The 25,612-nt window shown below is 51.4% G+C and overlaps 1 protein-coding gene and 1 long non-coding RNA gene across 9 annotated transcripts in view; one reads left to right on the forward strand and one right to left on the reverse strand.

Annotated features, from left to right (window-relative positions):
* Positions 1 to 4,587: 4,587 nt before the first annotated feature.
* KCNA6 (potassium voltage-gated channel subfamily A member 6) overlaps positions 4,588 to 25,612 on the forward strand; it is a 43,173-nt gene continuing 22,148 nt past the window's right edge. For 5 of the 7 annotated variants that reach the window (XM_067695467.1, XM_067695468.1, XM_067695469.1 and 2 more), the window contains exon 1: positions 4,588 to 10,228. In XM_067695467.1, the coding sequence (XP_067551568.1) occupies positions 5,526 to 7,112 (1,587 nt within the window). In that variant the 5' untranslated portion in view covers positions 4,588 to 5,525 and the 3' untranslated portion in view covers positions 7,113 to 10,228. Of the gene's footprint in view, positions 10,229 to 11,326; positions 11,500 to 17,349; positions 19,104 to 25,612 lie in introns of those variants that run through there. The other 2 variants (XM_067695466.1, XM_067695470.1) reach the window with 2 other exon arrangements.
* Positions 13,002 to 24,452, reverse strand: LOC137201518 (uncharacterized). 2 transcript variants are annotated; one of them, XR_010932201.1, is made up of 3 exons: positions 24,286 to 24,452; positions 16,639 to 16,710; positions 13,002 to 14,203 (listed from the first exon to the last, which is right to left on the reverse strand). It is a non-coding gene; the product is annotated as an uncharacterized lncRNA (long non-coding RNA). The 2 variants fall into 2 exon arrangements; XR_010932202.1 differs by having other exon boundaries at positions 24,178 to 24,452.

The raw sequence follows: 25,612 nt of genomic DNA on the forward strand, positions 1-25,612 counted from the left end.
GGACCACCAGAGAAGTCCCAAACGTTCTTTATAGATTTATGTTTTGGCACGGTTAGTCATTTCCTAGGGCTGATGATTTGCAAGACACAGATGTCTAATGCATTCTTTTCCCAATATACAGCTTCACTCAACTGAAATCTGTTAGATTTTCCTCTAGTGGATCCTGGAGCATCATTATCTCCATCACACTTTGTAGCTGAGTTCATCACCATCACAATCATCATCATCATCATCATCAAAAACTGGCTAAGCAGCTAATTATAACTGATGCTTATCTACAAGATACGTGTTTACATTTGTCCTTCCCCTTGTCACTTGAGTCCCAGGGAAAGCCCAGAGGGAGGGAAATGGTCATGAGACACATGGTCTGACTCATCATCCCTTTCCCAAACCATCTGCAGTGGAAACCTAGAGAGGGGAGTGATTCTTCTTAGGGAGGATGTGTGTATCCATACATACTTGTGCACAGGTAGGAACTGAGGAAGCTGACCACTTACCATTCCTTCCTTCCACAGGTGTCTGTGAGAGACAGGGCAGTGAGAAGGACCATTCGCAGAGATTACTCAGAGGAACAAGGCTAAGTCTCCCCAAAGGAAAACTTCAAGGATCTTATTCCTGGGGTGATGATAAGCACACACACGCACACACAGAGCAAAGTAGAAAATGGCATCAAAGAAACCTGTGAAATCGAGGAGAACCATCATTTATATACCTGGGGTAAGTACATGTTAAGGCAAAGATAAAAATGTAAATGGTTGTCAAATTATCTGCCATAATTTATCTGCTCATCTTGGCACATACGTCCATTTTTAGGTGGTTCCTCCCTATTGGTACCATTTTATTCCCACCATGCGCTCCTAATTTGACGTAGATATGTTTTCAGCTGGAAGGTCTGCATGGGTGTGGGAGGATGGGACCCCTGGGGTCTGGTCCCAGTTGTTGGTTTCCAGGGCAATCCTTTCTCTTGGTTTCCTTTCCTTCCCACTGAAAACCCCTTGGTCTTCTTTGCTGGTTCCTCTTCTTCCTGAACTTGAATGGTAACTTGTAGACTGCTGTGAAGGACTTGGTCCTGATTACGTTTCTCTTCATCGTTCATATTCTGTTTCTCTAGGAGACGTTAATGCCAGGGGTTTAAATACTTCTAAATATTTTAAATTCGTAAATCATACATTTCTCTACCATATTCTAGACGTGGATAAACAAGCGCCTCCTTGACGTCTTCGTCCACATGTGTCATTTGCCTCTCCAAGTGAATACGTCTAAAAACGACATGGGTCTTGATTGATCCCAAGCTGTTTAGTCTCTCATCTTCCCCTTCTCAATAAATGGTACCACCAACACACCTGGTTGCTCAAATCCCAAACCTGGCATCCACTGTTTACTTCTCACGTCCTATCCGTCACCAGTTCCTGCTAATTCTATCTCCTAAACATCTCCCCAACCCCACCCCCTCCCTCTGTATCTCTATACACCTTACCTTTTCTCTAGTCCAAGTCACCATCATCTTTTCCCCAAATCACTGCAATTTCCTGGTCCCCCGATTGTTTCTTTTGTGGCTTTGTAATTCATTCCCCCACAGCCTCTATGTAAATCATGTCATGTCTCTTCTCCTCTTGAGAGCCATCATTGGCTTCACAACCAACATCCTAAGATAACACCTGAACACCGCCCCCTGTAAGACCTACCCCTCGCTCCTTCTTCAGCCTCATCTTGTACATCTCTCCCTGCTGCCCATTCTCCTCCCAGCACATGGCTTTTGTTATCACTTGAACATCCATGACCTGTCTAGCTCAGAGCTTTTGAACTTGTCTGCCCGGAATGCTCTTCCCTGCTTCTAGCAAGTCTGGCTTATTCTCATCTTTGACTTCTCAGTTGAAATATTACCTCTTCAGAGGGAAATTTCCCAACCACCCTCTTCAAAGCAGAATCCCCAGGTTCATTTCTGACTCAGCATCCCATTTATTTTCATCAGAGCATTTACTACAATATGTAAATATCTTCTTTATTGTTTACTGTTAACATTTTCTATCTAGAACGTCCCGTACTTATTGCACGAAAATGTAAGCTCATAAGAGCGGGTGGGTTGTCCAGATCACTTCTAAATCCCCAGCACCTGGCACATGGTGGGCAGCCAGGAGCTTCTCAATGAAAGCTTGTTAAATAAATGAATGGTTCCTACCATTAACGAAAATGTGTGGATTCAGATACAATTAGAAAAGCCTACGGTTTCATGAAATTGGGGCTCAGTGAACTCCGGGGAAGCGTTCGCCGGTCACTGGAGGTGGCGTTGCCGTCTGTGGATGGGGTTATGCTTCCTTCACACAGGAACTGGCACTTCCAAAGGTGTGATCTTACTCACCCTTAATATTTGCTTGAGAGGAAAGATCTAGAAAAAAGGGCTTTTCTAAAGCTAAGAACCAAGTCTCTTTCACAAAAGAACTAAAAACAGAACTCTGATTCATGAACTTGCTAATGGGTTTTCCCTCCAGGGGAAACTCCTCGTGCACAGTGAAACCTGTCTTGGGGCAGAGCCTTGTGGGGTGCATGTCAAAGTAACCACGGAGCATCAGCTCTGCCTGTAGCTTGGCAGCCTTAACCCAAGTGGTATTCAAAGGGCTATTCCTTCCACCACGTTAGACTGTGCACCCTCCTGGCAGAATGCAGGTTCCTTCCCACGTTTCTCCAAGATTTGTTTGGAAGAGTTACTGACCTAGTTGATAACCTCGTGGATAAAAATGGCAATGATGAAAACAAACATGCGAATGGATATTTCACTGTAAAAACTGACCACCAAAGACGACAAAAGGGATCATGAGTGAGTCAATTTACCACCCGGAAAAGAATTACAGATAATTGGCCATGGGTAAAAAAGAGTATCTTCTATGTTATATAATACTTATGTTATATGATACAAGTATATCATATAATATATGATATACTTATATCATATAACACAGCGTATGTGTAGGTTCCCTTTCTTTCCTTAAAATATTTCTTTTTTTAAGAAATAGGTTCTTTAAAAACCTATAGGTTTTTTAGGTTCCCTTTCTTTCCTTAAAATATTTCTTTTTTTTTTTTAACGGAGCAACTTAATAGTGCAAAGTTTAAATTGATTAATTACAGAGCCTGTGAATAGGAAAAATATTGACCGAGTGACTGGGTACACTTGCTCTCTCGCCATTCACTGAAACATGCAAGCTGAGAGGAGGGAGTGGAAATGGACAGGATAAGCAAAGAAAAGAAGCGGAAGAACGATTGCCCTGCAGGTCTGGTGAGGGACCAGACTGGAGAGTGAAGCGGTGATGTGGCAGCCTGTCTCCTACCCACTCACCACTTGACCTCTGCCCTAAACATCCAGGACACTTAGTTCCCTCCTCCCCATCTCCCCCCCACCCCCCGCCCCCACCGCGCTGGGAGTGAATCACTGTGGTTTTAAAACACTCCATGCAATACAAAGAACTCTCGCAGGAATCTTGTCGTTTGAGAGTACCTTTATGTATCATTTCCATCGGTATTGTCCATGAGCTCTTACCAATGATCTAAGAGCACAAGAAGCTACACACGAACACCTTCTGATCGTCAGCAACCTGTTTTGTCCACAGCCACCCCAAAAGGGGGAAAATGAAGCACAGAGAAGCAAACGTCAACCCTACCTGGCAGTGGCAGTGTGAAAAGATCAGACCAAAGCTCCCCCAGCAGACCCCAACCTGTGTGATCCAGCGATGGAAGATGATAGGGCCTCTGGTAGAAATGGATGGAAAACCATTCTTACCTTCTCCCTCCTGGAGAGTTAGGGGAAGAGTCTCTACAGCAAACTTGGGTCCCTACCCAAATACTGCCAGGTGGGTCTTCGTTGTAACAGTACTGAGGAGCAGAGGCCATCTTTCCCGTAGGATTGTGAAGAGGGAGAGAGGTGGTGCAGGTGAAGCACCTGGAAGGTGGCCGGTACATGTTAAGTGCTCAGGAAGTGCAGCTGTTAGTTTAATCAACATGCCCTTTCCACTCCCCTCTTCCCCCTTTTCTCATTCACTCCGGATTCCTTCCCAGGGAGGCTGGGAGATTATGAATTCCAGGATGCACTTCCCTGGGCTATGCTACCTCTGAGATGCCACCATCTTCTGGTTCTTTCTTCACTGGGGCTGCTGCCCAAACTCCCAGGACTCCCTTAGAAAACTTCTGTTGGAAAAGGCAACCAGCGACTTCCTACCCTTTTCCCTGCTATCACTTTGCAATCCTGGGAGAATGGCGGCCTCGCCCTCCCGGGTTTGCAAAGGGAGGTATAGGATTCTCTGGGGACTGACATTGGAGTACAATTTAAATTGGAAGCTCTCAAGACATCAAAACATGCTTCCTCAATTTTTTTTTTTTTTTTTTTAAGTAGAGATTGGAGAAGCTGGCAAATAGGTCTTCGTAAATACAGAAGGACAAAATATAATTTGATTTCTTTCATTAAATTTCTGGGTGAGTGGAGGCACAGAACTCTGTGCCATGGGGCGCGGGGGGGGGCGGTGAGGGGTGTTTTCTTATTGATGAGATGCACTGCGCAGGTCAGCTCCCTAAACCGAAAAGAGAAGAGCGACTTGCCGGGGCGGGGGGTGTGGCATTAGGGTACCTGCGCCTGTTTAGAGGGCCGTGGATGTGGACGTGCGGGAGGGAGAGGCGTGCCAGGAGAGCGCGGGAAAGATTACTGGAGAGGTGAGGGTGCGTCCGCTCGCCGCGCCCTGGCTCGCGCGGCCCCTGGCCGGGCAAGGGGTGTGATGCGCGAGTGGGGTGGGAGGGGGCAGCAGGCGGGGCCTGCCACGTCACTTGGAGAGAGTGTGTTGGGAAGGAAGGGCAGAGCGGAGAGCCGAGCCGCTGCAGCTGCCGCGGCTGCAGCGAAGGCACAAGGGCTGGGGAGGTGGGTCCGCGCGCCCCGGCGCCGGGGCGGCCCCAGGGCCCTCTCGCAGGCCAGCGGCGCGGCTCGGAGGGAGGCGGTGGCGGCCGCGGCGGCGGGAACGGCGACCTTGGCCAGTGGAGCCCGCGGTGGCCGTAGGGCGGAGGCCGAGCCCCGCCAGGCGTCTTGGCCGAGCCGGAGGGAGGCGCATCTGGCGCTCGGGTCCCAGCGGCGGCCGGGGGTCTGGAGCTGCTGGAGGAGCGCCGCGGGAGCTGGGACGTGCTGACCGGTCTGGAGGGCGGACCCCCGCGTCCCGGAGCCCAGTCTGGGGAGGGCGGGGGCGCGAAGCCACGCTTCTTTCCTGGCGTCCAGCTGCACACGCGCCAGGCTGCGGTTCCAGGTACCACAAGCTGTATCTAGCATCAGGCGCGGATAACTGGGGGCACGGAGCCGAACCCTCCGCGCCCAGGTCACCTCCCCAGACCTAGCCCGGTGAAGACCAGGGCTTCGGGGCTTAGGGACCCGACGTCGGTCGTACCGCGAGCCCCACCCCGAAAAGAAGGCGCCGCCGAGAGCTGGGAGGCGGCGCCGCGCCCGGGAGGTCGTGTCGTGGGCGCCGTCCTAGTGGCGGGGAGCGCACCGCGGAGGGGACATGCGATCGGAGAAATCCCTTACGTTGGCGGCGCCGGGGGAGGCCCGTGGGCCGGAGGGGGAGCAACAGGATGCCGGAGACTTCCCGGAGGCCGGCGGCGGCGGCGGCGGCTGCTGTAGTAGCGAGCGGCTGGTCATCAACATCTCCGGGCTGCGCTTCGAGACGCAGCTGCGCACCCTGTCGCTGTTCCCCGACACGCTCCTGGGGGACCCCGGCCGCCGTGTCCGCTTCTTCGACCCGCTGAGGAACGAGTACTTCTTCGACCGCAACCGGCCCAGCTTCGACGCCATCCTCTACTACTACCAGTCGGGGGGCCGGCTGCGGAGGCCGGTCAACGTGCCGCTGGACATCTTCCTGGAGGAGATCCGCTTCTACCAGCTCGGGGACGAGGCCCTGGCTGCCTTCCGCGAGGACGAGGGCTGCCTGCCCGAGGGTGGCGTGGACGAGAAGCCACTGCCCTCCCAGCCCTTCCAGCGCCAGGTGTGGCTGCTCTTCGAGTACCCGGAGAGCTCGGGGCCCGCCCGGGGCATCGCCATCGTCTCGGTGCTGGTCATCCTCATCTCCATCGTCATCTTTTGTCTGGAGACGCTGCCGCAGTTCCGCGCAGATGGTCGAGGTGGAAGCAATGGTGGTGGTGTCTCCCCGGTGTCCAGGGGCAGCCAGGAGGAAGAGGAGGATGAAGACGATTCCTATACGTTTCATCCTGGCATCACCGCGGGGGGAATGGTGGCAGGGGGCTCATCCCCGCTAAGTACCCTTGGGGGCTCCTTCTTCACCGACCCCTTTTTTCTGGTGGAGACGCTGTGCATTGTCTGGTTCACCTTCGAGCTGCTGGTGCGCTTCTCCGCCTGCCCCAGCAAGCCAGCCTTCTTCCGCAACATCATGAACATCATCGACTTGGTGGCCATCTTCCCCTACTTCATCACCCTGGGCACCGAGCTGGTGCAGCAGCAGGGACAGCAGTCCGCCAGTGGAGGCGGCGGCCAGAACGGGCAGCAGGCCATGTCCCTGGCCATCCTCAGAGTGATCCGCCTGGTCCGGGTGTTCCGCATCTTCAAGCTGTCCCGCCACTCCAAGGGGCTGCAGATCCTGGGCAAGACCCTGCAGGCGTCCATGCGGGAGCTGGGTCTGCTCATCTTCTTCCTGTTCATCGGAGTCATCCTCTTCTCCAGCGCCGTCTACTTCGCAGAGGCCGACGATGACGATTCGCTCTTTCCCAGCATCCCGGATGCCTTCTGGTGGGCCGTGGTCACCATGACCACAGTAGGTTACGGGGACATGTACCCCATGACGGTGGGGGGCAAGATCGTGGGCTCGCTGTGTGCCATCGCCGGGGTCCTCACCATCGCCCTGCCCGTGCCCGTCATCGTCTCCAACTTCAACTACTTCTACCACCGGGAGACCGAGCAGGAAGAACAAGGCCAGTACACCCACGTCACTTGTGGGCAGCCTGCCCCGGACCTGAAGGCAGCCGACAACGGACTTGGCAAGCCTGAATTCTCGGAGGCCACCCGGGAGCGGAGACCCAGCTACTTTCCCACTCCACATCGGGCATATGCAGAGAAGAGGATGCTCACCGAAGTTTGACGGATGCAGGCCGGGCCTGCACGGAAGGAAGGACACTGGACAAACAATCCCTTAGGGCTCCTTGTCATTCTCCACTACTCGCACCCCAGCTCCAGGTGACCTCCTGACTCCCCCCCCCCCCACACACAGCCAGTGGCTGGCGCCAGGACCACACACCTGGACTCTCAATCTTGTTACTTGACCCCTGCAGCATCCAAGGTTTCTCCATCTAAGTGGCATTTTCCAAACTCTAACGGTGCCACCCATTCGTGCCCATCTTCTGTCACATGGATGAGATTTCCATCTGACCTTCGTCCCTCAAGACTCTGATTTTTCATGTCTGGGACTTGTAATATCTCTAGGAAGAGCGATGTTGACAAGATGGAAACCAGGCACACCTGGGTCCTTTTTCTCCTTAGCATCTGTGGCTTTGGGGCATGCACCAGTCTTAGCTTCTGGCCACGTGGTCACTGGCAGAAACGGGTGGACAGAAACAGTACTCCTCCTTTGTTTTCCTCCAGCGCCCTGTAACACCGGCTGCTCATCCTGAAGAGGACCCCTGGGAGAGCCTTCAGCTGCCCAGCCTGATACTACGCTATACATCTCTAATCTTGGATGGAATTAGAGAAACTACAATTACACTGGGCCATTTGGAGGATGTGAGAGTCAGTCCTGGACCAAAGGGGCCAATGGATTCTTCCAGGTGCGAGCTGGCACGGTAGACACATCAGTCTTTGGTCTGCACCTCGTTCTCCCCACTCTGATCCCTTGACCCTCTCGAGCTTCCAGGAAGGCTCCTTCTCAGAGCCAAATACTCTTCCTGTGCAGAGGAACTGGCAAAGGGGAACCCACAGAGCTGGGAGAAATGGCCGGATATAATCAAGCACCTGGCTTGACCGCTCATCAGAAGAGAGGCGCCACGGAGACAGTACCGTCTAGGGGGGCAGAGGAGTCTTCTGCAGACAGCAGATTTCTCTCCCTCGCTTCCCCCGACCCTCTCTAGTCCTCCACCCTTCTTCCTGGGAGTCTGACTTAGGATTGCTGTTGAAGGCTTTCTAAAGCAGACTCCAGCCTAAACCCACAGACAGGTAGCAGCACACATTGGATGCTAGCGTGGGCTTTTTTTGTTTTTTTTCCTTTCCATTTCGTGGGCAATGAGACAGGTGGTTTAGAGTAAGGAAGAAGCATTATTCCTTTGCTGACAGCCTCACTGTTAGAGGCTTTTGCTGAGTCAAGCAAACATTCTCCTGCTCTGGCCCTGGAGCTGCAGCCCACAGCTCCCACCGGTAAGGTGCCACTTAGACCAAGTCATCTTCTTCCGTTGTGAACCCCTGTTTCTGTCCCCTCATCACATCGTCATTCATTTGTTGCCTTGATCAACTGTGATGCACTGTTCTGAGCTCTCCTGGGTACAGTTCAGAAACCGGAAGGACTGTTAATGAGTTTTTAATTTTATAAACTAGGCTTTACGGCTCCTTGATAAGAATTTTTAAAAAAATCTTTTCTCAAAGAGCAAACTTATGAGGGACGGCCTCTTGAGGGTTTTCTTGAGAGACACTGTCCGGATGTTGCCACACTTTACAGGGTAACTTGGGTGCCACAGTCCCTCTTTGTGCCTCAGTCTCCCCACCCATTCAATGGGAACATTCATGTCTTCCCCCCACCCCCACCTCATGGGGAACGGCCCGTGAACTCATCTGGGAGGCTGGGGATGACGCTATGCAAATGTGTGAACGTCCGTAATGGTTTCTAGTTCATTACCACGTTTCCCCATCCCCCACAGGCAAGGCCTCCCCTGAGAGTTCCTGCCTTGGATCCAGAGCCCATACACAGGCCATTCTGGGCCATTAGCTCTTTAAATCCCTCCCTAGCCTCTCAGACTGGGCCTTGGTCTTTCTTCTTACCTTTTGGCCAGGAGGATGCTCTCTTTGGAGCGATCCAGTGGGATCCTTTTGGGGCCAGACACCATCATCCTGATTGGGAGCTTGGCTTCTCCAAACCTGAAATGCAGGAGGAGATGCTCATGATTCAGACACTTGCTCTGAGCCCATAGAATGCCAGGTTTCCAAATGTCTTCTGGAATATTACTCCTGGCAATTCGGGGGAAAGAGGAGGCCCACGCAGAGGCAAAAGCGATGCTCCCGGCGAGGGTAATGTTGGAACACGTATGCATGTGTCTCTGTATGTGTGTGTGTGTCATCCTCATCACCATTTCCTTTTCAAGTCAGAGCATGCCCGAAAGTAAAGGGTTTATGGAGAGCTGGGCTCTCCAGGGACTCTGGTTGCCGTAGCAACCTTCCAGACTGTTCTCTCTATCTTCTGATTTGGGCAGCCAGGGAGAACAGGAGACTACGTATTCCCAGCTTCTGAAAGGGGGACGCCTCTCACATATGGCTTTAGGGGCTGGTAGGGCTAGGACAGGGATGCGTGACCTTCGGAAAATGAAGGGGAAGCGGGTCCCCAAAGCTTCCTATCTGGACCTTTCTTCCTGGCTTCCCCACCCAGTCACTGAAGCTGCCTCATCCCACCCCTGAGTCTTCAGAAACTTGAATGCCAAGCAACTGCCGGTGAAAGCAATGTCCATATTACTGTTTTTGAAATGGCCTTGGAGGGGACTAGCTTCTCCCGAGGTAGTCAGGCTGGGCCTCGCCAAGGGTCATACTAGTTTTAGTCCATAATAGCACTGCGGGGCACTCACGTCCTCAGAGAGAGGCTCCTCCCAGCGCTGAGAGAGACAGAGAAATGATGCTTCTGCTTCCCAAGGAACAGTCTAGCTCTTGGGAGGAATCTCATGGGTGGTTCATCTTAAGATGTCGAAGAAAAACTGAGAGGCGGTGGCCTGACCTAGTTCCTGTGAAGGATTCTGCCAAGTGACCCCCTCTGGCTCTGAGCCTCTTGACGCGGATTTTGCTCCCTGAGTGCCGCGACAATCTGCGCCCGGTGTGGCTGTGACAGCTGGGGTGGCGATTTCGCAGCTGCCAGCAGAGGGGTTCAGGTCATCGTCACTCCTGACTCGGGCCCACAGGAGCGCCCAGAGGTCTTCCTGGATCTGTGAAGCTCGGCTGAGGCGTGGGAGGCGACTCCTGCCAGATCGGCCCCAGGAGAGAAGGGGACAGCTGGCCGTCTTGGCACCCGAGGTAGGTTCTCCTGCTGGGGAATATCCTTCAGGCCAAATGAGAACAGGGGTGGGAAGGGCCAGAGGGAGGGCGGGAGAGGGTGTGTCTGGGGGAGGGGGAGGCTTTGGTTTCCTTTCCTCAGCGGCCACCTCGCTCTCTGTGTGTTTTTGTCTGCATGTACTTTGCTCTCCTTCTCTGTTTCTGTTCCCACACTGGTACCTCCCTCCTTCATCCCCTTCATATATATATATATATATATATATATATATATATATATATATATATATATATATATATATATAATTTTTGTATTTATTTTGGCCACGCCGGGTCTTCGTTGCGGCACGCGTGTGGGATCTAGTTCCCTGACCAGGAATTGAACCCAGGCCTCCTGCCCTGGAAGCATAGAGTCTTACCCACTGGACCACCAGGGAAGTACCACCTCATCCCCTTCTAATCACCCCCTTTTCTCTGTACTTTCCCCTTCCTTCTTCTATTCAGTGTCACTTCCTCTGCCTTGTGTTTCGTTCTCATGTCTCTGATTTTCCCCCATCTGCTGTTTGAACTTCTTCTTCCTCCTCTGTGTATCTTTCTCTCTGTCTCTCTCTTACATTCTCAGGGGCTGGGAGCACCTTGGGCATTTCCCTTGAGGTTGCTCGTTGGACTCTAGGACGGCTGTGACCTAGGGTGTTTGCTCAGAAGGTTGTTCTCCAGCTGGAGGACCCCCTTTTTCCTGTCATCTGGGTACAGCATCCTTTCCTAGGGTACTCACCTCTGTGGGCAGAGTCCCGAGCTTCTGGAGCAAGGGGAGATTGCTGTGGGTTTAGAAGATGTCTCGGACAAAATTTCTTGAATCTGCAAGGACAAAATAGAGAAGGAGAGAGAGAGAGAAGGAACCTGATAGCAGTACATTTCACAGGGTCCCCCAACCTTAAGGAGCTTACAGAAAGGTTCAAGACAATGGCACAGTGGAAACAGTGAAATAAACACAGAAAAGAGGGCTTAGGAGGAAGGCATAGCGTGGAATTAGACTAGAAAAAGTCTTCATTCAAGGGCGACCTTCTGACTGCCCTTAATTCACTCGAAGGGTCTCAGAGCTGTCCCTCTTGTCCCCTGAAGGCAGAAGAAAAGCAAAGGACATAAATGTCAGTGGTGCAAGGTGCGGGGGACACTCCTTGGCGTGATGGGTTAAGATTCACCAACCGGTCCAGAGGGAAGCTTGTGCATCTCGTTGCTGGAGGTCGTGTAGGCTGAGTCCCACCTGCATCAGGATGTTAGGCGGCTTTTGGAGGGTAAGGGACATTTTCTAAAAGAGGATTGTGGTGACAGTTGTACAGCTCTATAACGCAACCCAAAAAAGTCACTGAATTGTTCAAAAAAAAAAGTGACGTGAGACTAATAACCTCAGAGTTTCACCTCTTGCCTGGGAGATGCTTTGGTTTTATAAATCTAGAGGTTAAGCCTCTCTAAAGATGGACCAGACTGCGTATTCAGGATGGAATGACAGTTTTTTTTCTCTGCCACACGGGGACACTTTAGAACTTTCATACAGTTGCTGCCTGCTCCTCCCTTCCAGTGCCAAGAGCTGTTTGTTTTCTTTTGTTCTGAATTTTGACAATGAAACCTTTGTGGGACTGACATGCCCCTTTCTTTTGGCTCTGAAGACAGGCCAAGCCATTCCTGGTCCTTACAGAGCCTGGTTAGCATGTACTGAACCAAAGGCAGAAACCGCCACCTTACCTCCGTACCTGGAAACTCAGAATTCCTTAAGAAATTACACAGGAGTCAAGGTGTTTTTCTCCTGGCCGGGTCCCTACCCTCCAGCTGCTGATGGGGCCCCGCAGGCTGTGGTGCTTCCAGGAAACAGAAGAAGTAGGGGTGAGAGTCTTCCCTTAGGTCGTCCTCCTCCAAGAACGCTCATTGGATGTCATTCCTTGCTCTCTCTCTCTCTTTTTTTAAAAAAATATTTATTTATTTATTTGACGGAGCCAGGTCTTAGTTGCCGCATGTGGGATCTAGTTCACTGACCGGGGATCGAACCCGGGCCCCCTGCGTTGGGAGCGCTGAGTCTTAGCCACTGGCCCACCCGGGAAGTCCCTGTCGTTCCTCTCTTGCTCCTACTTGCCTTCCGCTCGCCAATCCCTTCCTTCACCACGACCCCCGACCCCTGCCCTGCTTTTCCTCACATGACACCTTCCGGTCCTACTGTTTATCATGCCTTCTCTCCCCTGGCTGAGCCCTTGCTTTTGGCAGTGTTTTGTCCCCCGGCATCTCTCCATAAATGCCAAGATACATTTCCAGAGGACACCGTCCTCCCGGGACAATCTGGCTGGGACCTCCAGGCCGGCTCTGATTGGCTTTGACTGTCCGTTATGGCCCCGGGAAGCAAAGTTTGGTCTAATTCTAGCTTGTCAAGGTCACTTAGGGAAGGAAAAGAAATCCATTCTTTAAACCAAAAGATTTCCTCTCTCCATCCCACTTGACTCCGGGCTTCCCGGGGTGCGCGGCTCTCTTGGACCACAATAAGACTGGAGCCTAGGGCTTTTCGGGAAAGGGAACCTCTGGATGCAGACCACTGGGGATGAGGACAGATGGGCTCTTAGTTCTCGTGTTACCGTGTCTCCCCGATGAACCGCTCTCCTGTTCTGGGCTCGAGGTCCTTGTGGGGTTGGAGAGGGTCATTTCTTTCCCTTCCTTTTGCTCTGAACTCCTAGAGAAAGGCATTCATACCACCCCTTGGTCCCATATATATATATATATATATTTTTTTTTTTGTGGTATGTGGGCCTCTCACTGTTGTGGCCTCTCCCGTTGCGGAGCACAGGCTCCGGACGCGCAGGCTCAGCGGCCATGGCTCACGGGCCCAGCCGCTCCGCGGCATGTGGGATCTTCCCAGACCGGGGCACAAACCCGTGTCCCCTGCATCGGCAGGCGAACTCTCAACCACTGCGCCACCAGGGAAGCCCGGTCCCATATATTTTTAAAAATTTTTATTGGCGTCTAGTTGATTTACAATGTTGTGTTAGTTTCAGGTGTACAGCGAAGTGAATCAGTTATACATATACATAGATCCACTCTTTTTTTAGATTCTTTTCCCATATAGGTCATCACAGAGTACTGAGTAGAGCTCCCTGTGCTGTGCAGCAGGTCCTCATTAGTTATCTTTGGTCCTCATCCCCTTGCTTCCCTAAAGAAGGAGTGGAAACCTCTCAGTGAGCCCTTGGGAAAGGTTATCCAAAACAAGTGACTGCTCGTTCCCAGAACAAGAGAGAAAGAAGAGGCAGACACCATAGTCAGTGCCCTCAAGACTGGTCGCACCTTGGCTGTCACCTAACCTATTGGGGGCCTAGCCCTGATGGGGTTTACGACAATTTCTTTAAAGTGGATTTTATTGAAGTAGAGTTGCTTTACCATGTTGTGTCAATTTCTGCTGCACAGCAAAGTGAGTCAGTTATACATATATATTCTTTTTCATATTCTTTTCCATTATGGTTTATCTGGGACAATTTTTTCTCCTTTTTGAGCACACCTCCGACCTCACCCTTGTTACCGTGGAGGGGCTTTTCCTTTAGTCTGTCCCGCGCCTGGCGGACACTCTTTGCCCGGCCCTAGAAAAATCCCGGAGCCTTAAGCAGCCTCTGTCACAGGTGCAGGGAACGCAGACAGACCCCGGCTCTTTGGCGAGAGTGAAACCAGCATGTCAAAGGAGCTGCAGCCGCGCCTGCGGCTCTGCTATTTTTGACACGCTTGCTCTTGCTTCGAGGACTTGACAACCGCGGTTTCCAGGAGACAGACAAACCCGCTCTTGGCAGCAGAGACATTGTGCTTTGGAAAAAAAAAAAAAAAAGGAAGACAGTCCCGTGGCCAGGAGGGGCCGGGGGCCGGGACCACGCCTTCTTTCTCTTCCCGGGGGCTGGCACTGTCCGGTGACGTTGTGGATCTGAGGCTGTGGTACCGCCTCCACCGGGGAATCCATCCTCTCCCGTGGGAGTGGTCCTAACAGGCATGAGAATGGCGCCATTCATTTAAAAAAGCATCTCGAACACGTTCAGTCCTTTCAGACGTCGTGTCGTGTAACAGAGGTTGGGAGCCTGGACTCTGGAGCCAGATCGTCTGGGTTCAAATCCCACCTCTGCCACTCACCTGCTGGGTGATGTAGACCAAGTTCTGAAACCTTCTGTGCCTCAGTTTCCCTCTCTGTAAAACGGGGGCATAACGGGGCCAGTCTCACAGGGCTGTTTTGAGGGTTAGATGAGGTAGTTTAGGTACAATGTTATGTAATCTGTGACACCATGTGACACTATGTCCACAGTGTGATAGGCAGCCATATGTGAGCACGACCCAGAGGTTGGTATTATGATCAATGCTGTTATCCTTCAACAACCAAATGCAGTGGGAAGGCTAGGCATTGTTTTCCTCTTTGGCAGATCAGACAGTTGAGGCGCAGAGGGCAGGTTCAAGGGCACCCGGCTTCCTTGTGGTCCATCGCCCTCAGGGGAGATGTAATGAACAGAATGCAGTGAGGGTCTGATTGGTACTAAGCAAGAAGAGAGAATGAATTCGTGGTTCCTAAATGTGTACATAGGCTGTTTTTTGTTTGTTTGTTGTTGGTTGGTTGTTTTTTTGGCCGCGCCGTGCGACATGTGGGATCTTAGTTCCCTGACCAGCGATTGAACCCGGGCCCCCTGCATTGGAAACGCGAAGTCTTAACCACTGGACTCCCAGGGAAGTCCCCCATAGGCTTTCATTTACGTGCCAGCTTGTCTTTTTGATGGAAACCCAGCGAGCATCGTATGCTCTTTTCTTTCTGGGGCTCTGAGGGCAGGGAGCTGCGTCCGCATCTCTCTAGAGGGCCTTTCCTCACTCCATCACTCTTCTCCTCCCCTCACGTTTTAGCAACCTCGGCGGGTCACTCTCCTGCAGCCTTCCTCACACACTTCTTCACGTCCTCCTCCTTGGGACAAATGCAGGCTCTCACAGTTAATATTCGGGACAGAACCCAGAAGCTGGACCCGGCTCAGAGTTTTCATCCATTGTTCTAGCGGCTTTCAAACTCCCACTTCCCCCATCCTCGCCCTCAGCATCCCTCTTTCACGTCCCACTGCACCCTTTCCCCTTTGCCGGTGGGGTACCCGCTGACATTCCTGGGCTGTTTTCCAGCTGCCCTTTCTTCCTTTCAGGCAGAGGGCAGGAGACCCCGGAGTCGGAAGACACTGCTCCCCTGACTCCTGTGGGTCTCTGTTTGCTTCCACTGTGACTGAAGGACCACTGCTGCACTGGGGGTCCTGAGTCGGCCAGAATGCCGTATGCACCCTCAGCTCATTCCCACAGCCACCACAGTGTCCCATGTGACACTGCCTTCCCCATCCTGGATTCAGAGCTGCCTTGCTTTTGGGGTCAGAGAACTTGGGTCTGAATCACTGTCTGTTAGCTGCACCTCGTTTAAACCTCTCCAAGCTTCTGCTTTGCCATCTGCAAAATAAGGAAGCAGATTCCACTTGCCCCACTTAGTTGTCGTGAGGTTGCGAGGGAAAGGGTTTAGCAGGCCAGACACTCTCAGCAGAGCCCCGTTCTCCCCTCTGCCAGGCAGCCTAGGGGGCCTCAGCGACACTGACCAGCAACCTGGGGTGACCAGCCACCTGCACCTCAAAGACAGGGGGTCCCAGTTGACTGCAGTTTTGTTCTCTGAAACCAACATTGAAATGAAATATGACATAAAAATAGACTCAGGGTAGCACGCTTAACTAGAAGGCTCTTTTCCTAAAGGATTCACAGCAGAATCTCTTTAAATAAATTACACTTAAGACATCACTTAAATATAGAGAAAGTAATCTGAATATGTCTTGTAAGAATATGGTGGATATACCGGTAATCTTTTTGGTTGGTTTCCAACCAAGTACGATGCAGCGTCTCACTCAACCCCATCCCATGAGCATCAGCATATTGGGTAGAGCAGTATCCAGGGTCATAGATGGACAGATGAGAGAGCTGGGAGTGGTCATAAATGCCCCCCTTCGTGAAGGAGGGGCTGATGTGGACAAGAGGAGTGACTGACCCATGGTCACACAGGCAGTCGGGGCAGAGCTGAGCTCAATGTTTTCTGACTCCAATGCAAGTATCTTTTTCTATGGAAAATGGAAACCTAAGGATTATTTAAACATTAAAAAAAAACAACTTTATTCATTTCCTACCCAACCAAACTCCTCCGCAGAGCTGTCCAGGAGGACATGGAATTCGTGCGTTTTAATTTCATCTCTCTCCCCTGACTTTCCAGGGGGCAGTTTAACCTTCTAGGGCTTCACTTTTTCTGTTAAATTTAGTGCCTGGGCTGCAGGAAACTGTCTTAGGTTAGAAACCAGGAAAGCTGGAGGTTATTTGAGACTTCTGTATTTTATAGAGGAAGGAAGGAATACAGAAGGTTGGCCTCTTACCCAGCAGTGCTGACTTCTGATGCCCTGGGAAACAGAAATCCGCTTCTAGGCTCTTCTCTGCCTTTTGTTGCCCTGGGGGAGAAAGAGAAGTTACTGTTGGGTTACAGATCACTTATAAATCACAGGACTAGGGGCAGGAAGAACTAAGTTTCCAGAGGCCGTGGTAGCTGAGCCATAAATCAGACAGATGCTCGCCGGCTGCTTTAGGGAAGTTTGGCATTTCTGGGAAGAGACAAAAATCTGGTGTGCTGGGGGAAAAAAGCTTGTGGCCCGTGCAGGACTGCTCTCTGCTTCAGAGGATGGGTCATGCTAAATGTCTGTGCAGCATTCCAGACAGCTGTCACAAAGCACCTAACCTGAGACTCTGCACGTTACTCCTGACCAGATGTCTTACGCTGGTAATGTGTGGGCCAAATATGATGAGACACTGAGAAATATTGGACATGACAATTACATTTCCATAAAGGTGGGAAGAATAAAAGAATAAAACAAAATACAAGAAAAGTTGGGAGATTTCACGTGCAGACCTGGATATCTGTTTTCTTCTGGAAAACAATAGGTCTGGTCTCCTTGGTCCTGTCCCTTTGGAAGGGCCGGGTGCTCTTGCCAGGTGCCCACGGAGGCTGGGGCCCCTGTCGCTTGCACTGTGCCCACAGCCTTGGGCTCCTTGTAGGAGGAAGACATCTCCCTATGTGTGCATTTCCACCGCAGGTGGGAATATCAGAGATGGAACGGGTACCCCGTGCAGGGACAGGTGGCACCCGGCCTTCTTCATCTGGTGACCGGTGGACTCTGGCGCGTGTGGCCGCTCTCGGAAGCCCTCCTGTGGGATCGCGTTGGACTGAGTCACAGCGGACTGTTAGGTCGGGGTGGGAGGAGGGTGGCTGTCAGACATAGACAGTGGGGTTGGAGGCGAGGGCTGGCAGCGGGAGAGGAGACAGTCACAGCTCCAGACAGAGACAGTCATGTGGCTGCAGGAGAGCAGGGGGCCTCGCAGCGATCAAGAACACACTAAGGCAATGTATAAATACGACACCGCCTCTGTCCCCTGGGGCTGTCTACCATCACCCTTGTGTAGGCGCTCAGCACCCGATGTTAGAATTATTGCAATAAAATCATTCAATCTGGAAGAAAAAAAAGTTATGTGCTCTGTCCAATTAGGTAAGCAGGGAGATGTGTGAAACAATTAAGGATTTCCGTCTAAAATGAGAAAAAGGCAAACTGCAGTGTTTAGATATTTCCGATTTGAAGATGACTTCCTGATGTCAGATAACTAGGCGTCCCCCATGCCTGCTGGCTGGGACTGGAGAGAATTGAGAGCAGGCATTCCTAAGGGGGGACCACGTGGCTTTCCTGGGTCAACATAGGCCCCGCAGCACGGGCTCTACATCTGTCAGCTGTCTGCGACATCATGACCCCACGGTCAGCCCCAGATCCCTTCCTGCCCCTCTTCTGAGATTCTTCCCAGCGAGTTTCAGCTCCCGGGGGAAAGCTCATGTCTGGGAGATTTACTAGCCGAAAGTTAAATAACTGTAGAGTTGGAATCATGTCCAACATTATCGCTTTGGGAGACAGATAAGAAAGTCTCTCCTCTTCTCATTGCTTTATGTGTATCATTTCATCACAGTATCTCAGGGCTAGAATTCAAGTGGAGAGTCTGAAAAGCATTCTGAGTTACCGTCAGCCCCAAATCCTCAGGATTCCAAGAGAGGGGTAGATTTCACGCTGGTCATCCTTCACCGGGGACAGCTTTCACTGCTGTAAACCCAAGTTTAAAAGGGTGCTGTAACCCTTTTCCTTCCCCTTCCCCCCAAATATTTACCGTTTCCAGGAGTGTGGAAAAAATGAAATCAGGTTAGGCTTAAAGGAAATCCATCATGGCCTTCCATCTTAATGCTTGTCGGCCTCACTTTTTCCAATAGATGCACTTCTAAAAAGTTGCTGTTTTTGCCATGAGTGTGTGTGTGCGCGCATGCACACACGTATAAAAATAATAGACTCGGGGCTTCCCTGGTGGCACAGTGGTTAAGAATCTGCCTGCCAAAGAAGGGGACATGGGTTCAAGCCTTGGTCCGGGAAGATCCCACTTGCCGCGGAGCAACTGAGCCCGTGCACCACAACTACTGAGGCTGCGCTCTAGAGCCTGTGAGCCACAACTAGTGAGCCCGCGTGCCACAACTACTGAAGCCCTTGAGCCTAGAGCCTGTGCTCCGCAACAAGAGAAGCCACCAAAATAAGAAGCCTGCGCATCGCAACAAAGAGTAGCCCCCACTCGCCACAACTAGAGAAATGCCGCGCACAGCAATGAAGACCCAATGCAACCAAAAATAAATAAAATAAATAAAATAATAGAGTCACTTCCTATCAGAGGTGTTTTCAATAGAAGGGGGCCTTTTCACATTAAAAAAATCACAACAGGGCCTTCCCTAGTGTCGCAGTTGTTGAGAGTCCGCCTGCCGATGCAGGGGACACGGGTTCGTGCCCCAGTCCGGGAGGATCCCATGTGCCGCGGAGCAGCTGGGCCCGTGAGCCATGGCCACTGAGCCTGCGCGTCCGGAGCCTGTGCTCCACAACGGGAGAGGCCACAACAGTGAGAGGCCCACGTACCGCAAAAACAAAAAACAAAAAAACAAAATATAGTTAAATTTACAGGAGAATACCTAGTCTATAGAAAAATGCACCTCAGCTAGTTTGTGGCATCCTACCTACCATCCTAATTCCTTCCTGCAGTGGTGGGAAAAGGAATGCTCTGGTATTAGAAAGGGTGGGGATCGCTGACCAGATCTGAGAAAGAAAGAGCCTTTTTGTTTGTTAGCAGAAGAAGGGTATATTTTTCAAAATGTATGTTCAAAAGTGAGAACTCTAAGAGACTCTTCACCATTTTCCTCTCTTTCTTACTGCATTTTGGCTCTCGAGGTGCTGAATCTGCCAGGTGCAGCACTGCGTTTTCCATGCCTATCGCCGTGTCAGGAGAGGCGGGATGGGAGAGATGACACAGTTGGACTGTGGGGAAGGCGGGCATCATTTAATTCTGGGTCTGTCACTAACTTGCTGTGACCCTGAGCAAGTTGTGTGCCTGGTACCGGGCTGGCATTAGCTGTCGGTATTATCCTGTGTCCTGGTGTCTCCATCTGTAGAGTAAGGTGGTTGCATTAGACAATTTTTGAGCTTTTGCTTGGAAATTCTGTGGTTGCTCAAGCCTGTTCATTACATGTACAGCTGGTTCCCTCCATAACTTGGCAAACTTCATTGCTTGGCTTTTACCACCAGAGTGATCTTTTCAAAAGAGAGTTGGAGTTAACTTAAAATTTCAACTTTATATGGAATTATTTAATTTCAGAGGCTATCTACTCCAGTCTCTTATTTTACAAGATCAGAACTTAACACTTAAAAATATACTGAGCAGGGCTTCCCTGGTGGTGCAGTGGTTGAGAGTCCGCCTGCCGATGCAGGGGACACGGGGTCGTGCCCTGGTCCGGGAGGATCCCACATGCCGCGGAGCGGCTGGGCCCGTGAGCCATGGCCGCTGAGCCTGCGCGTCCGGAGCCTGTGCTCCGCAACGGGAGAGGCCACAACTGTGAGAGGCCCGCGTTCCGCAAAAAAAAAAAAAAAAAAAAAAAAAAATATATATATATATATATATATATATATGTATATATATATATATACATATATATATACTAAGCAGGTTATAGCAAAGTTTTGAAAGCAATGTCTTAATTTTTTATGTGATACCAAGTATGATGAATCCCTTCCTTCTGCTTTTCTGTTACTTTTTCTCTCTCCCTCTTCCCTGCTTCCCTCCCTGCTTTCCTATTTTTCTTAGATGAAGTCTATCTTAGTTATTCAGTGATTTCCAGATCTTTTAAATTTCAAAGTATCAAATAAACATTCCTCGGTGTTGGCTGCGTCAGCACCTTGGCGTTATGACTGGAAAAACATTGGGCACAGAGATATGCTTCTATGTTATGGAAAAGCAGTGGATGCAGACCAGCAGGGATGCTGACCTATATCCTCTGGGTCTCTGGCTCCCCAGCTGCAGAGGGAGCCCGTAGAAAAGACAAAGCAAAGAAAAGTTGGTACAATTCTCTGGTATCTTCAAAGTAGAAGCTGGCTTTTTCCACTTCTGGGAAACCAAGGGCAGGCATTGGATTGTATGCTGGGATGGTCCCACTGAACTGTGCAGGGGTTCTAAGTAGTAAGGCCTGTCCAGCTCCGCCTGTCCAGCTCAGCCCCGGGAGCTGGGGCTGCACATCGGGGCCAGGGTCCCCCCGAGCCGGGTCCCAGTCCTGCACGGGCGCACCAGGTCCTGGTGCCTTTTGGTGTTTGTTCACCATCCTCACCCATTTAGTCTCCTTTCCTCCTGCTGGTGCACCTGACAGAGCAGCAGAACCTGGCCGTGGATAGAGAAAGCCCATGTGAGCTCCGAGTATACTGTCTGACCCTGAGCAGATGGCTTGAAACAAACATTTTATTTACTGACTTTAAAAGTAGTATCTGGGGCTTCCCTGGTGGCGCAGTGGTTGAGAGTCCGCCTGCCGATGCAGGGGACACGGGTTCGTGACCCGGTCCGGGAAGATCCCACATGCCACGGAGCGGTTGGACCCGTGAGCTGTGGCCGCTGAGCCTGCGCGTCCGGAGCCTGTGCTCTGCAACGGGAGGGGCCACAACAGTGAGAGGCCCACGTACCGCAAAAAAAAAAAAAAAAAAAAAAAAGTAGTATCTGCTCATTAGGGAAAATTAGTACAATTCAGAAAAATATAAGGAAGGAAATGAAAGTACCCCTAATCCCACAACCAGAGACTTTCAGTGTCGGTATTTTACTGGGTTTTTCTTCCAGACTAGCTCTGTCTCTGCATCTGTATCTCTGTTGAGACCATTTTGTGTTTCATTAAAAAAAAACCCTCCATGTTATGTCTCTAATTTTCTCATGCAATTATTTTTTAAATAAATTTATTTATTTATTTTTGGCTGCATTGGGTCTTCGTTGCTGCACGTGGGCTTTCTCTAGTTGCGGCGAGCGGGGGCTACTCTTTGTTGTGGTGTGTGGGCTTCTCATTGTGGTGGCTTCTCTTGTTGTGGAGCACGGGCTCCAGAGCGCAGGCTCAGTAGTTGTGACGCACGGGCTTAGTTGCTCCGTGGCATGTGGGATCTTCCCAGACCAGGGCTCGAACCCGTGTTCCCTGCATTGGAAGGCAGATTCTTAACCACTGCGCCACCAGGGAAGTCCCTCTCATGCAATTATTATATAACCGTCACATAGGTGCACCATCATTTTGGTAACCTATCCCTTACTGTGGGACATTCAGGCTGTTTTCTAGCTTTTTGTTCTAAATGATGCTACAGTGAACATTCTCCCTATAGATAAGTGTTCGCATTTATGACTGTCTCCTTAGGTTGTGTTCCTACAAGGGTCAAGCGGCATGAATAAATGGAGCAAATTATTTTCTTGGCCTCAGCTTCCTCACCTATCATAGAACAACAACAGAAACAACAATAATTAAGAGCAGCAAACACTTCCCCAGCGTAGTGTGTGCAGCCACGTTTCTATGAGCTTCGCGTATACCGACTCAGTTACTCTCCCAGCAGCGCTGTGAGCATCCCCAGCCCAGGGGAGCCACTGGTCCAGGATCACACGGCTAGAAAGTGGGGGTTGGGATTTCACCCCAGGCAGCCTGGCTCCAGCATCCTTGCTCTCAACCGTGATGCTAATACTGCCTCCGTGAGATGGGGAACAATCCCCAGAGAGCCATTGGTCCTAAGGTCATCTGCATCACGTGATTCTCCACCAGCCACGTTCCCAAGTAGCACGGTTGCCTAGTGTGAGTCCCCCGCTCCTTGAATCCTCCTCACCCCTGCATTTATGTGCATTTGTATGCGTGTGTGTGTGTGCACACGTGCGCACACACGCGCTTGTATGATCTCAGGAATGGAACAGAGCCAGCAGGGAGAGTGTGGAGCAGAAAAGCCTGACATCTATTGACAAAACAATAAAACCCTGCGAATGGGTGTTATTATTATGGATAACTCATCATGGTATCCTCTTTCCTTAAGGTTCCCAGCCTCTATGGCTGGGAAATTTGTCACGTTATAATTGGGTTGTCATCCCAGTGGAGCAGGAATGGGATGGGATGTGCTGTCTAGCACGACCCTGTCCCAGAAACACATGTCATATGCCTCGAGGAGGGCACGTCCCCTCCCAGAGCAGCTCCGCCCACGCTGTCTGGAGCAGTGTGATACCCGCGGGTGTGATTATGCATCCTGCAGGGAAGGAGGGAATCGACAGACTTATCACAGAATGAGGGTCCAGGCTGCCTTATTGCATGTTCAATACAGAGATTGCCTGATGCAGGAGATCTGGGAGAAGCCGAGGATCAGCCTCTCTAATACGTGTGCACTACGTGATAATCTTCAGGAAGCCTGGGGAGGTCTTAGGTGGTGAGTCTCCACCTTTCCAGGGCTTCAGAATCACCTGAGAATCTTTTTAAAAAGTATCACTTCCTGCCCCCTCTGCTGTCTTAACTCCTTCCTGCTCCAGCCCAATTTGAATCATTAATTTTGGATGGGGTCCAAGAGCAACTTTTTTTTTTTTTTTTTTTTTTTTTTTTTTTTTTTGCGGTACGCGGTCCCTTCACCTGTTGTGGCCTCTCGCGTTGCGGAGCACAGGCTCCGGACGCGCAGGCTCAGCGGCCATGGCTCACGGGTCCAACCGCTCCGCGGCATGTTGGATCTTCCCGGACCGGGGCACGAACCCGCGCCCCCTGCATCGGCAGGCGGACTCTCAACCACTGCGCCACCAGGGAAGCCCCCAAGAGCAACATTTTTTAAAAAGCTTCTCAAGAGATTGTAGGGTGCAGCCACAGTTGGGGAGGTTCTGGCGATAATGACTTACACCTTCACATTTAAGTGCCCTTGACACTTTACAAAGCTCTTTCACAACGGAACATCACAACAGTCCACTAAGGTCAGTAGAGCGGGCATTTTTATGACTTCCCGTGGCCCGCAGAGGTTTACTGAGTTGGCCAGGGTTGCACAGCTTCTCCCTCAGTCACAGTGGAGGTTCCCTGCCCAGCCCAGCCCAGTCCTGCCAGGCCCTTTGGGAAAGGGCAGCTTCCCCTCCCAGAGGATCTTCCAGGAGAGAATCTTAGCCTCCACCAGCTGCCTCTCCAGCGTGGAGGCTCTTCCTTTCCATTCTCATCTGAATCCCTTCTACTGCAGCCCCTCTTCCTCCCCAGAAAGCCTCCTCGTGAAATGTGCCAACACATCTTTTCTGCAAGCTCCACCCCACGTAACAGACAACGGCCCCGAGGGACACAGGGGTCTGACCCCCAGCCCCAGCCCTAGCCCTTCACGGCTGATCCTCTGCATTAGCGCCTGGCGGGAGTGGGCAGGGCTACCTCCAGCACAGCAGCCGCCCAGGGCCCCCCTTTGCTTCTCCCTATTTGGCACCTCCCATCCCAGTTCCCTCTTCACCACCAGAGCTTCTCTCCTGCACCCACTCCCTTCCCATCCCGCCCCCAAAACAACCTTCAGGCCCACCTGAGTCCTTCCTGTGAGCCCCTGCAGTGGTGGGTCTCCTCTCTGGACATCTGGGATGGACTGGCGCTTAACAACGTGGACCAGGGACAGGAAGACAGAAGTAGGTACCTGCACACGCCTGCTGCCGTCCTCTGCCCAGCACACCAATTATTGGCTCAAACTCTCCCCCGACTCAAAGCAACGACCTCTGTTTCTCGTTCCTCTTCCTCTCCTTGTTCAAACCTTTTCCCTCGCGCAGGCTGTACCCTGGACCGGCTCCCAGGGACTGCAGGCTCTCTGTGTCAGAATCCTGCCTCCTTGGTCCCTGGGATGCAGGGAGGGGGGCGGGGCGGGCAGGAGGCGGGGTTTGGCTTCTGGGCACTGCAGGCTGCAGTGCTGCCCCGCAGGAGGAGGTGCAGGTGCAGGTCCCCTCCTTCCTTTCACCTGCTCAGCAGCCTTGTGACACGTGACACCACCACCTGGCACACGCCCTCGGAGTGCCCTTCTTTCTCTCTCCCCGGCCTGCCCACCGCAGGTTAATTGCTTTGGAGGGTTGGTGTGGAGGGTCAGTTAACGTCCTCATGACTTTTGATCCCCGAGGACCAACTTTCAGGAAAGGCGTGTCCTCTGCTCTCAAGGCCGGGCCCCCGCTCTGGCCTGCTGCTCTTATACAAAAACTCTGTGTAGCCTTTTCTGCCAGGAGAGAGGAGAGAGGATTTGGAAGGAGGGAAGAGGTGTATGACAGGCTCTCCTTTCCCAAAACAAAGGAAGCAAAGGTATAGTTTCCCAGGGCCTGGAATGGCTTGGTGAACCTTTACCGTCTGGTTGGGTGTCATCAGACAGAATGGCTATTAGTGGGTCCAAGGGCCCGTCACTGTGACCCCCCTGAGCCTCTTTCCAAAAAGCTGTGAGTTGGGACAGAAGGCCCTAGTGTGGTCTGGGCTATAGTCTCTTGGTGGAAGAGATGGAAAACCTCCCAACCATGAGAGCGGGAAGGGGTCTGATCCATCATCCAGCTTCCCTTTCTCATGTTTTTTTTTAACATCTTTATTGGAGTATCATTGCTTTACAATGGTGTGTTAGTTTCTGCTTTATAACAAAGTGAATCAGCTGTACATATACGTATATCCCCATATCCCATCCCTCTTGCGTCTCCCTCCCACCCTCCCTATCCCACCCCTCTAGGTGGTCACAAAGCACCGAGCTGATCTCCCTGTGCTATGCAGCTGCTTCCCACTAGCTATCTATTTTACATCTGGTAGTGTATATATGTCCATGCCACTCTCTCACTTCATCTCAGCTTACCCTTCCCCCTCCCCGTGTCCTCGTCCATTCTCTCCGTCTGTGCCTTTATTCCTGTCCTGCCCCTAGGTTCTTCAGAACCATTTTTTTTTCTTAGATTCCATATATCTGTGTTAGCATACGGTATTTGTTTTTCTCTTTCTGACTTACTTCA

This window comes from Pseudorca crassidens, chromosome 11, assembly GCF_039906515.1.
Source record: "Pseudorca crassidens isolate mPseCra1 chromosome 11, mPseCra1.hap1, whole genome shotgun sequence".
Classification (NCBI taxonomy): Eukaryota; Metazoa; Chordata; class Mammalia; order Artiodactyla; family Delphinidae; genus Pseudorca; species Pseudorca crassidens.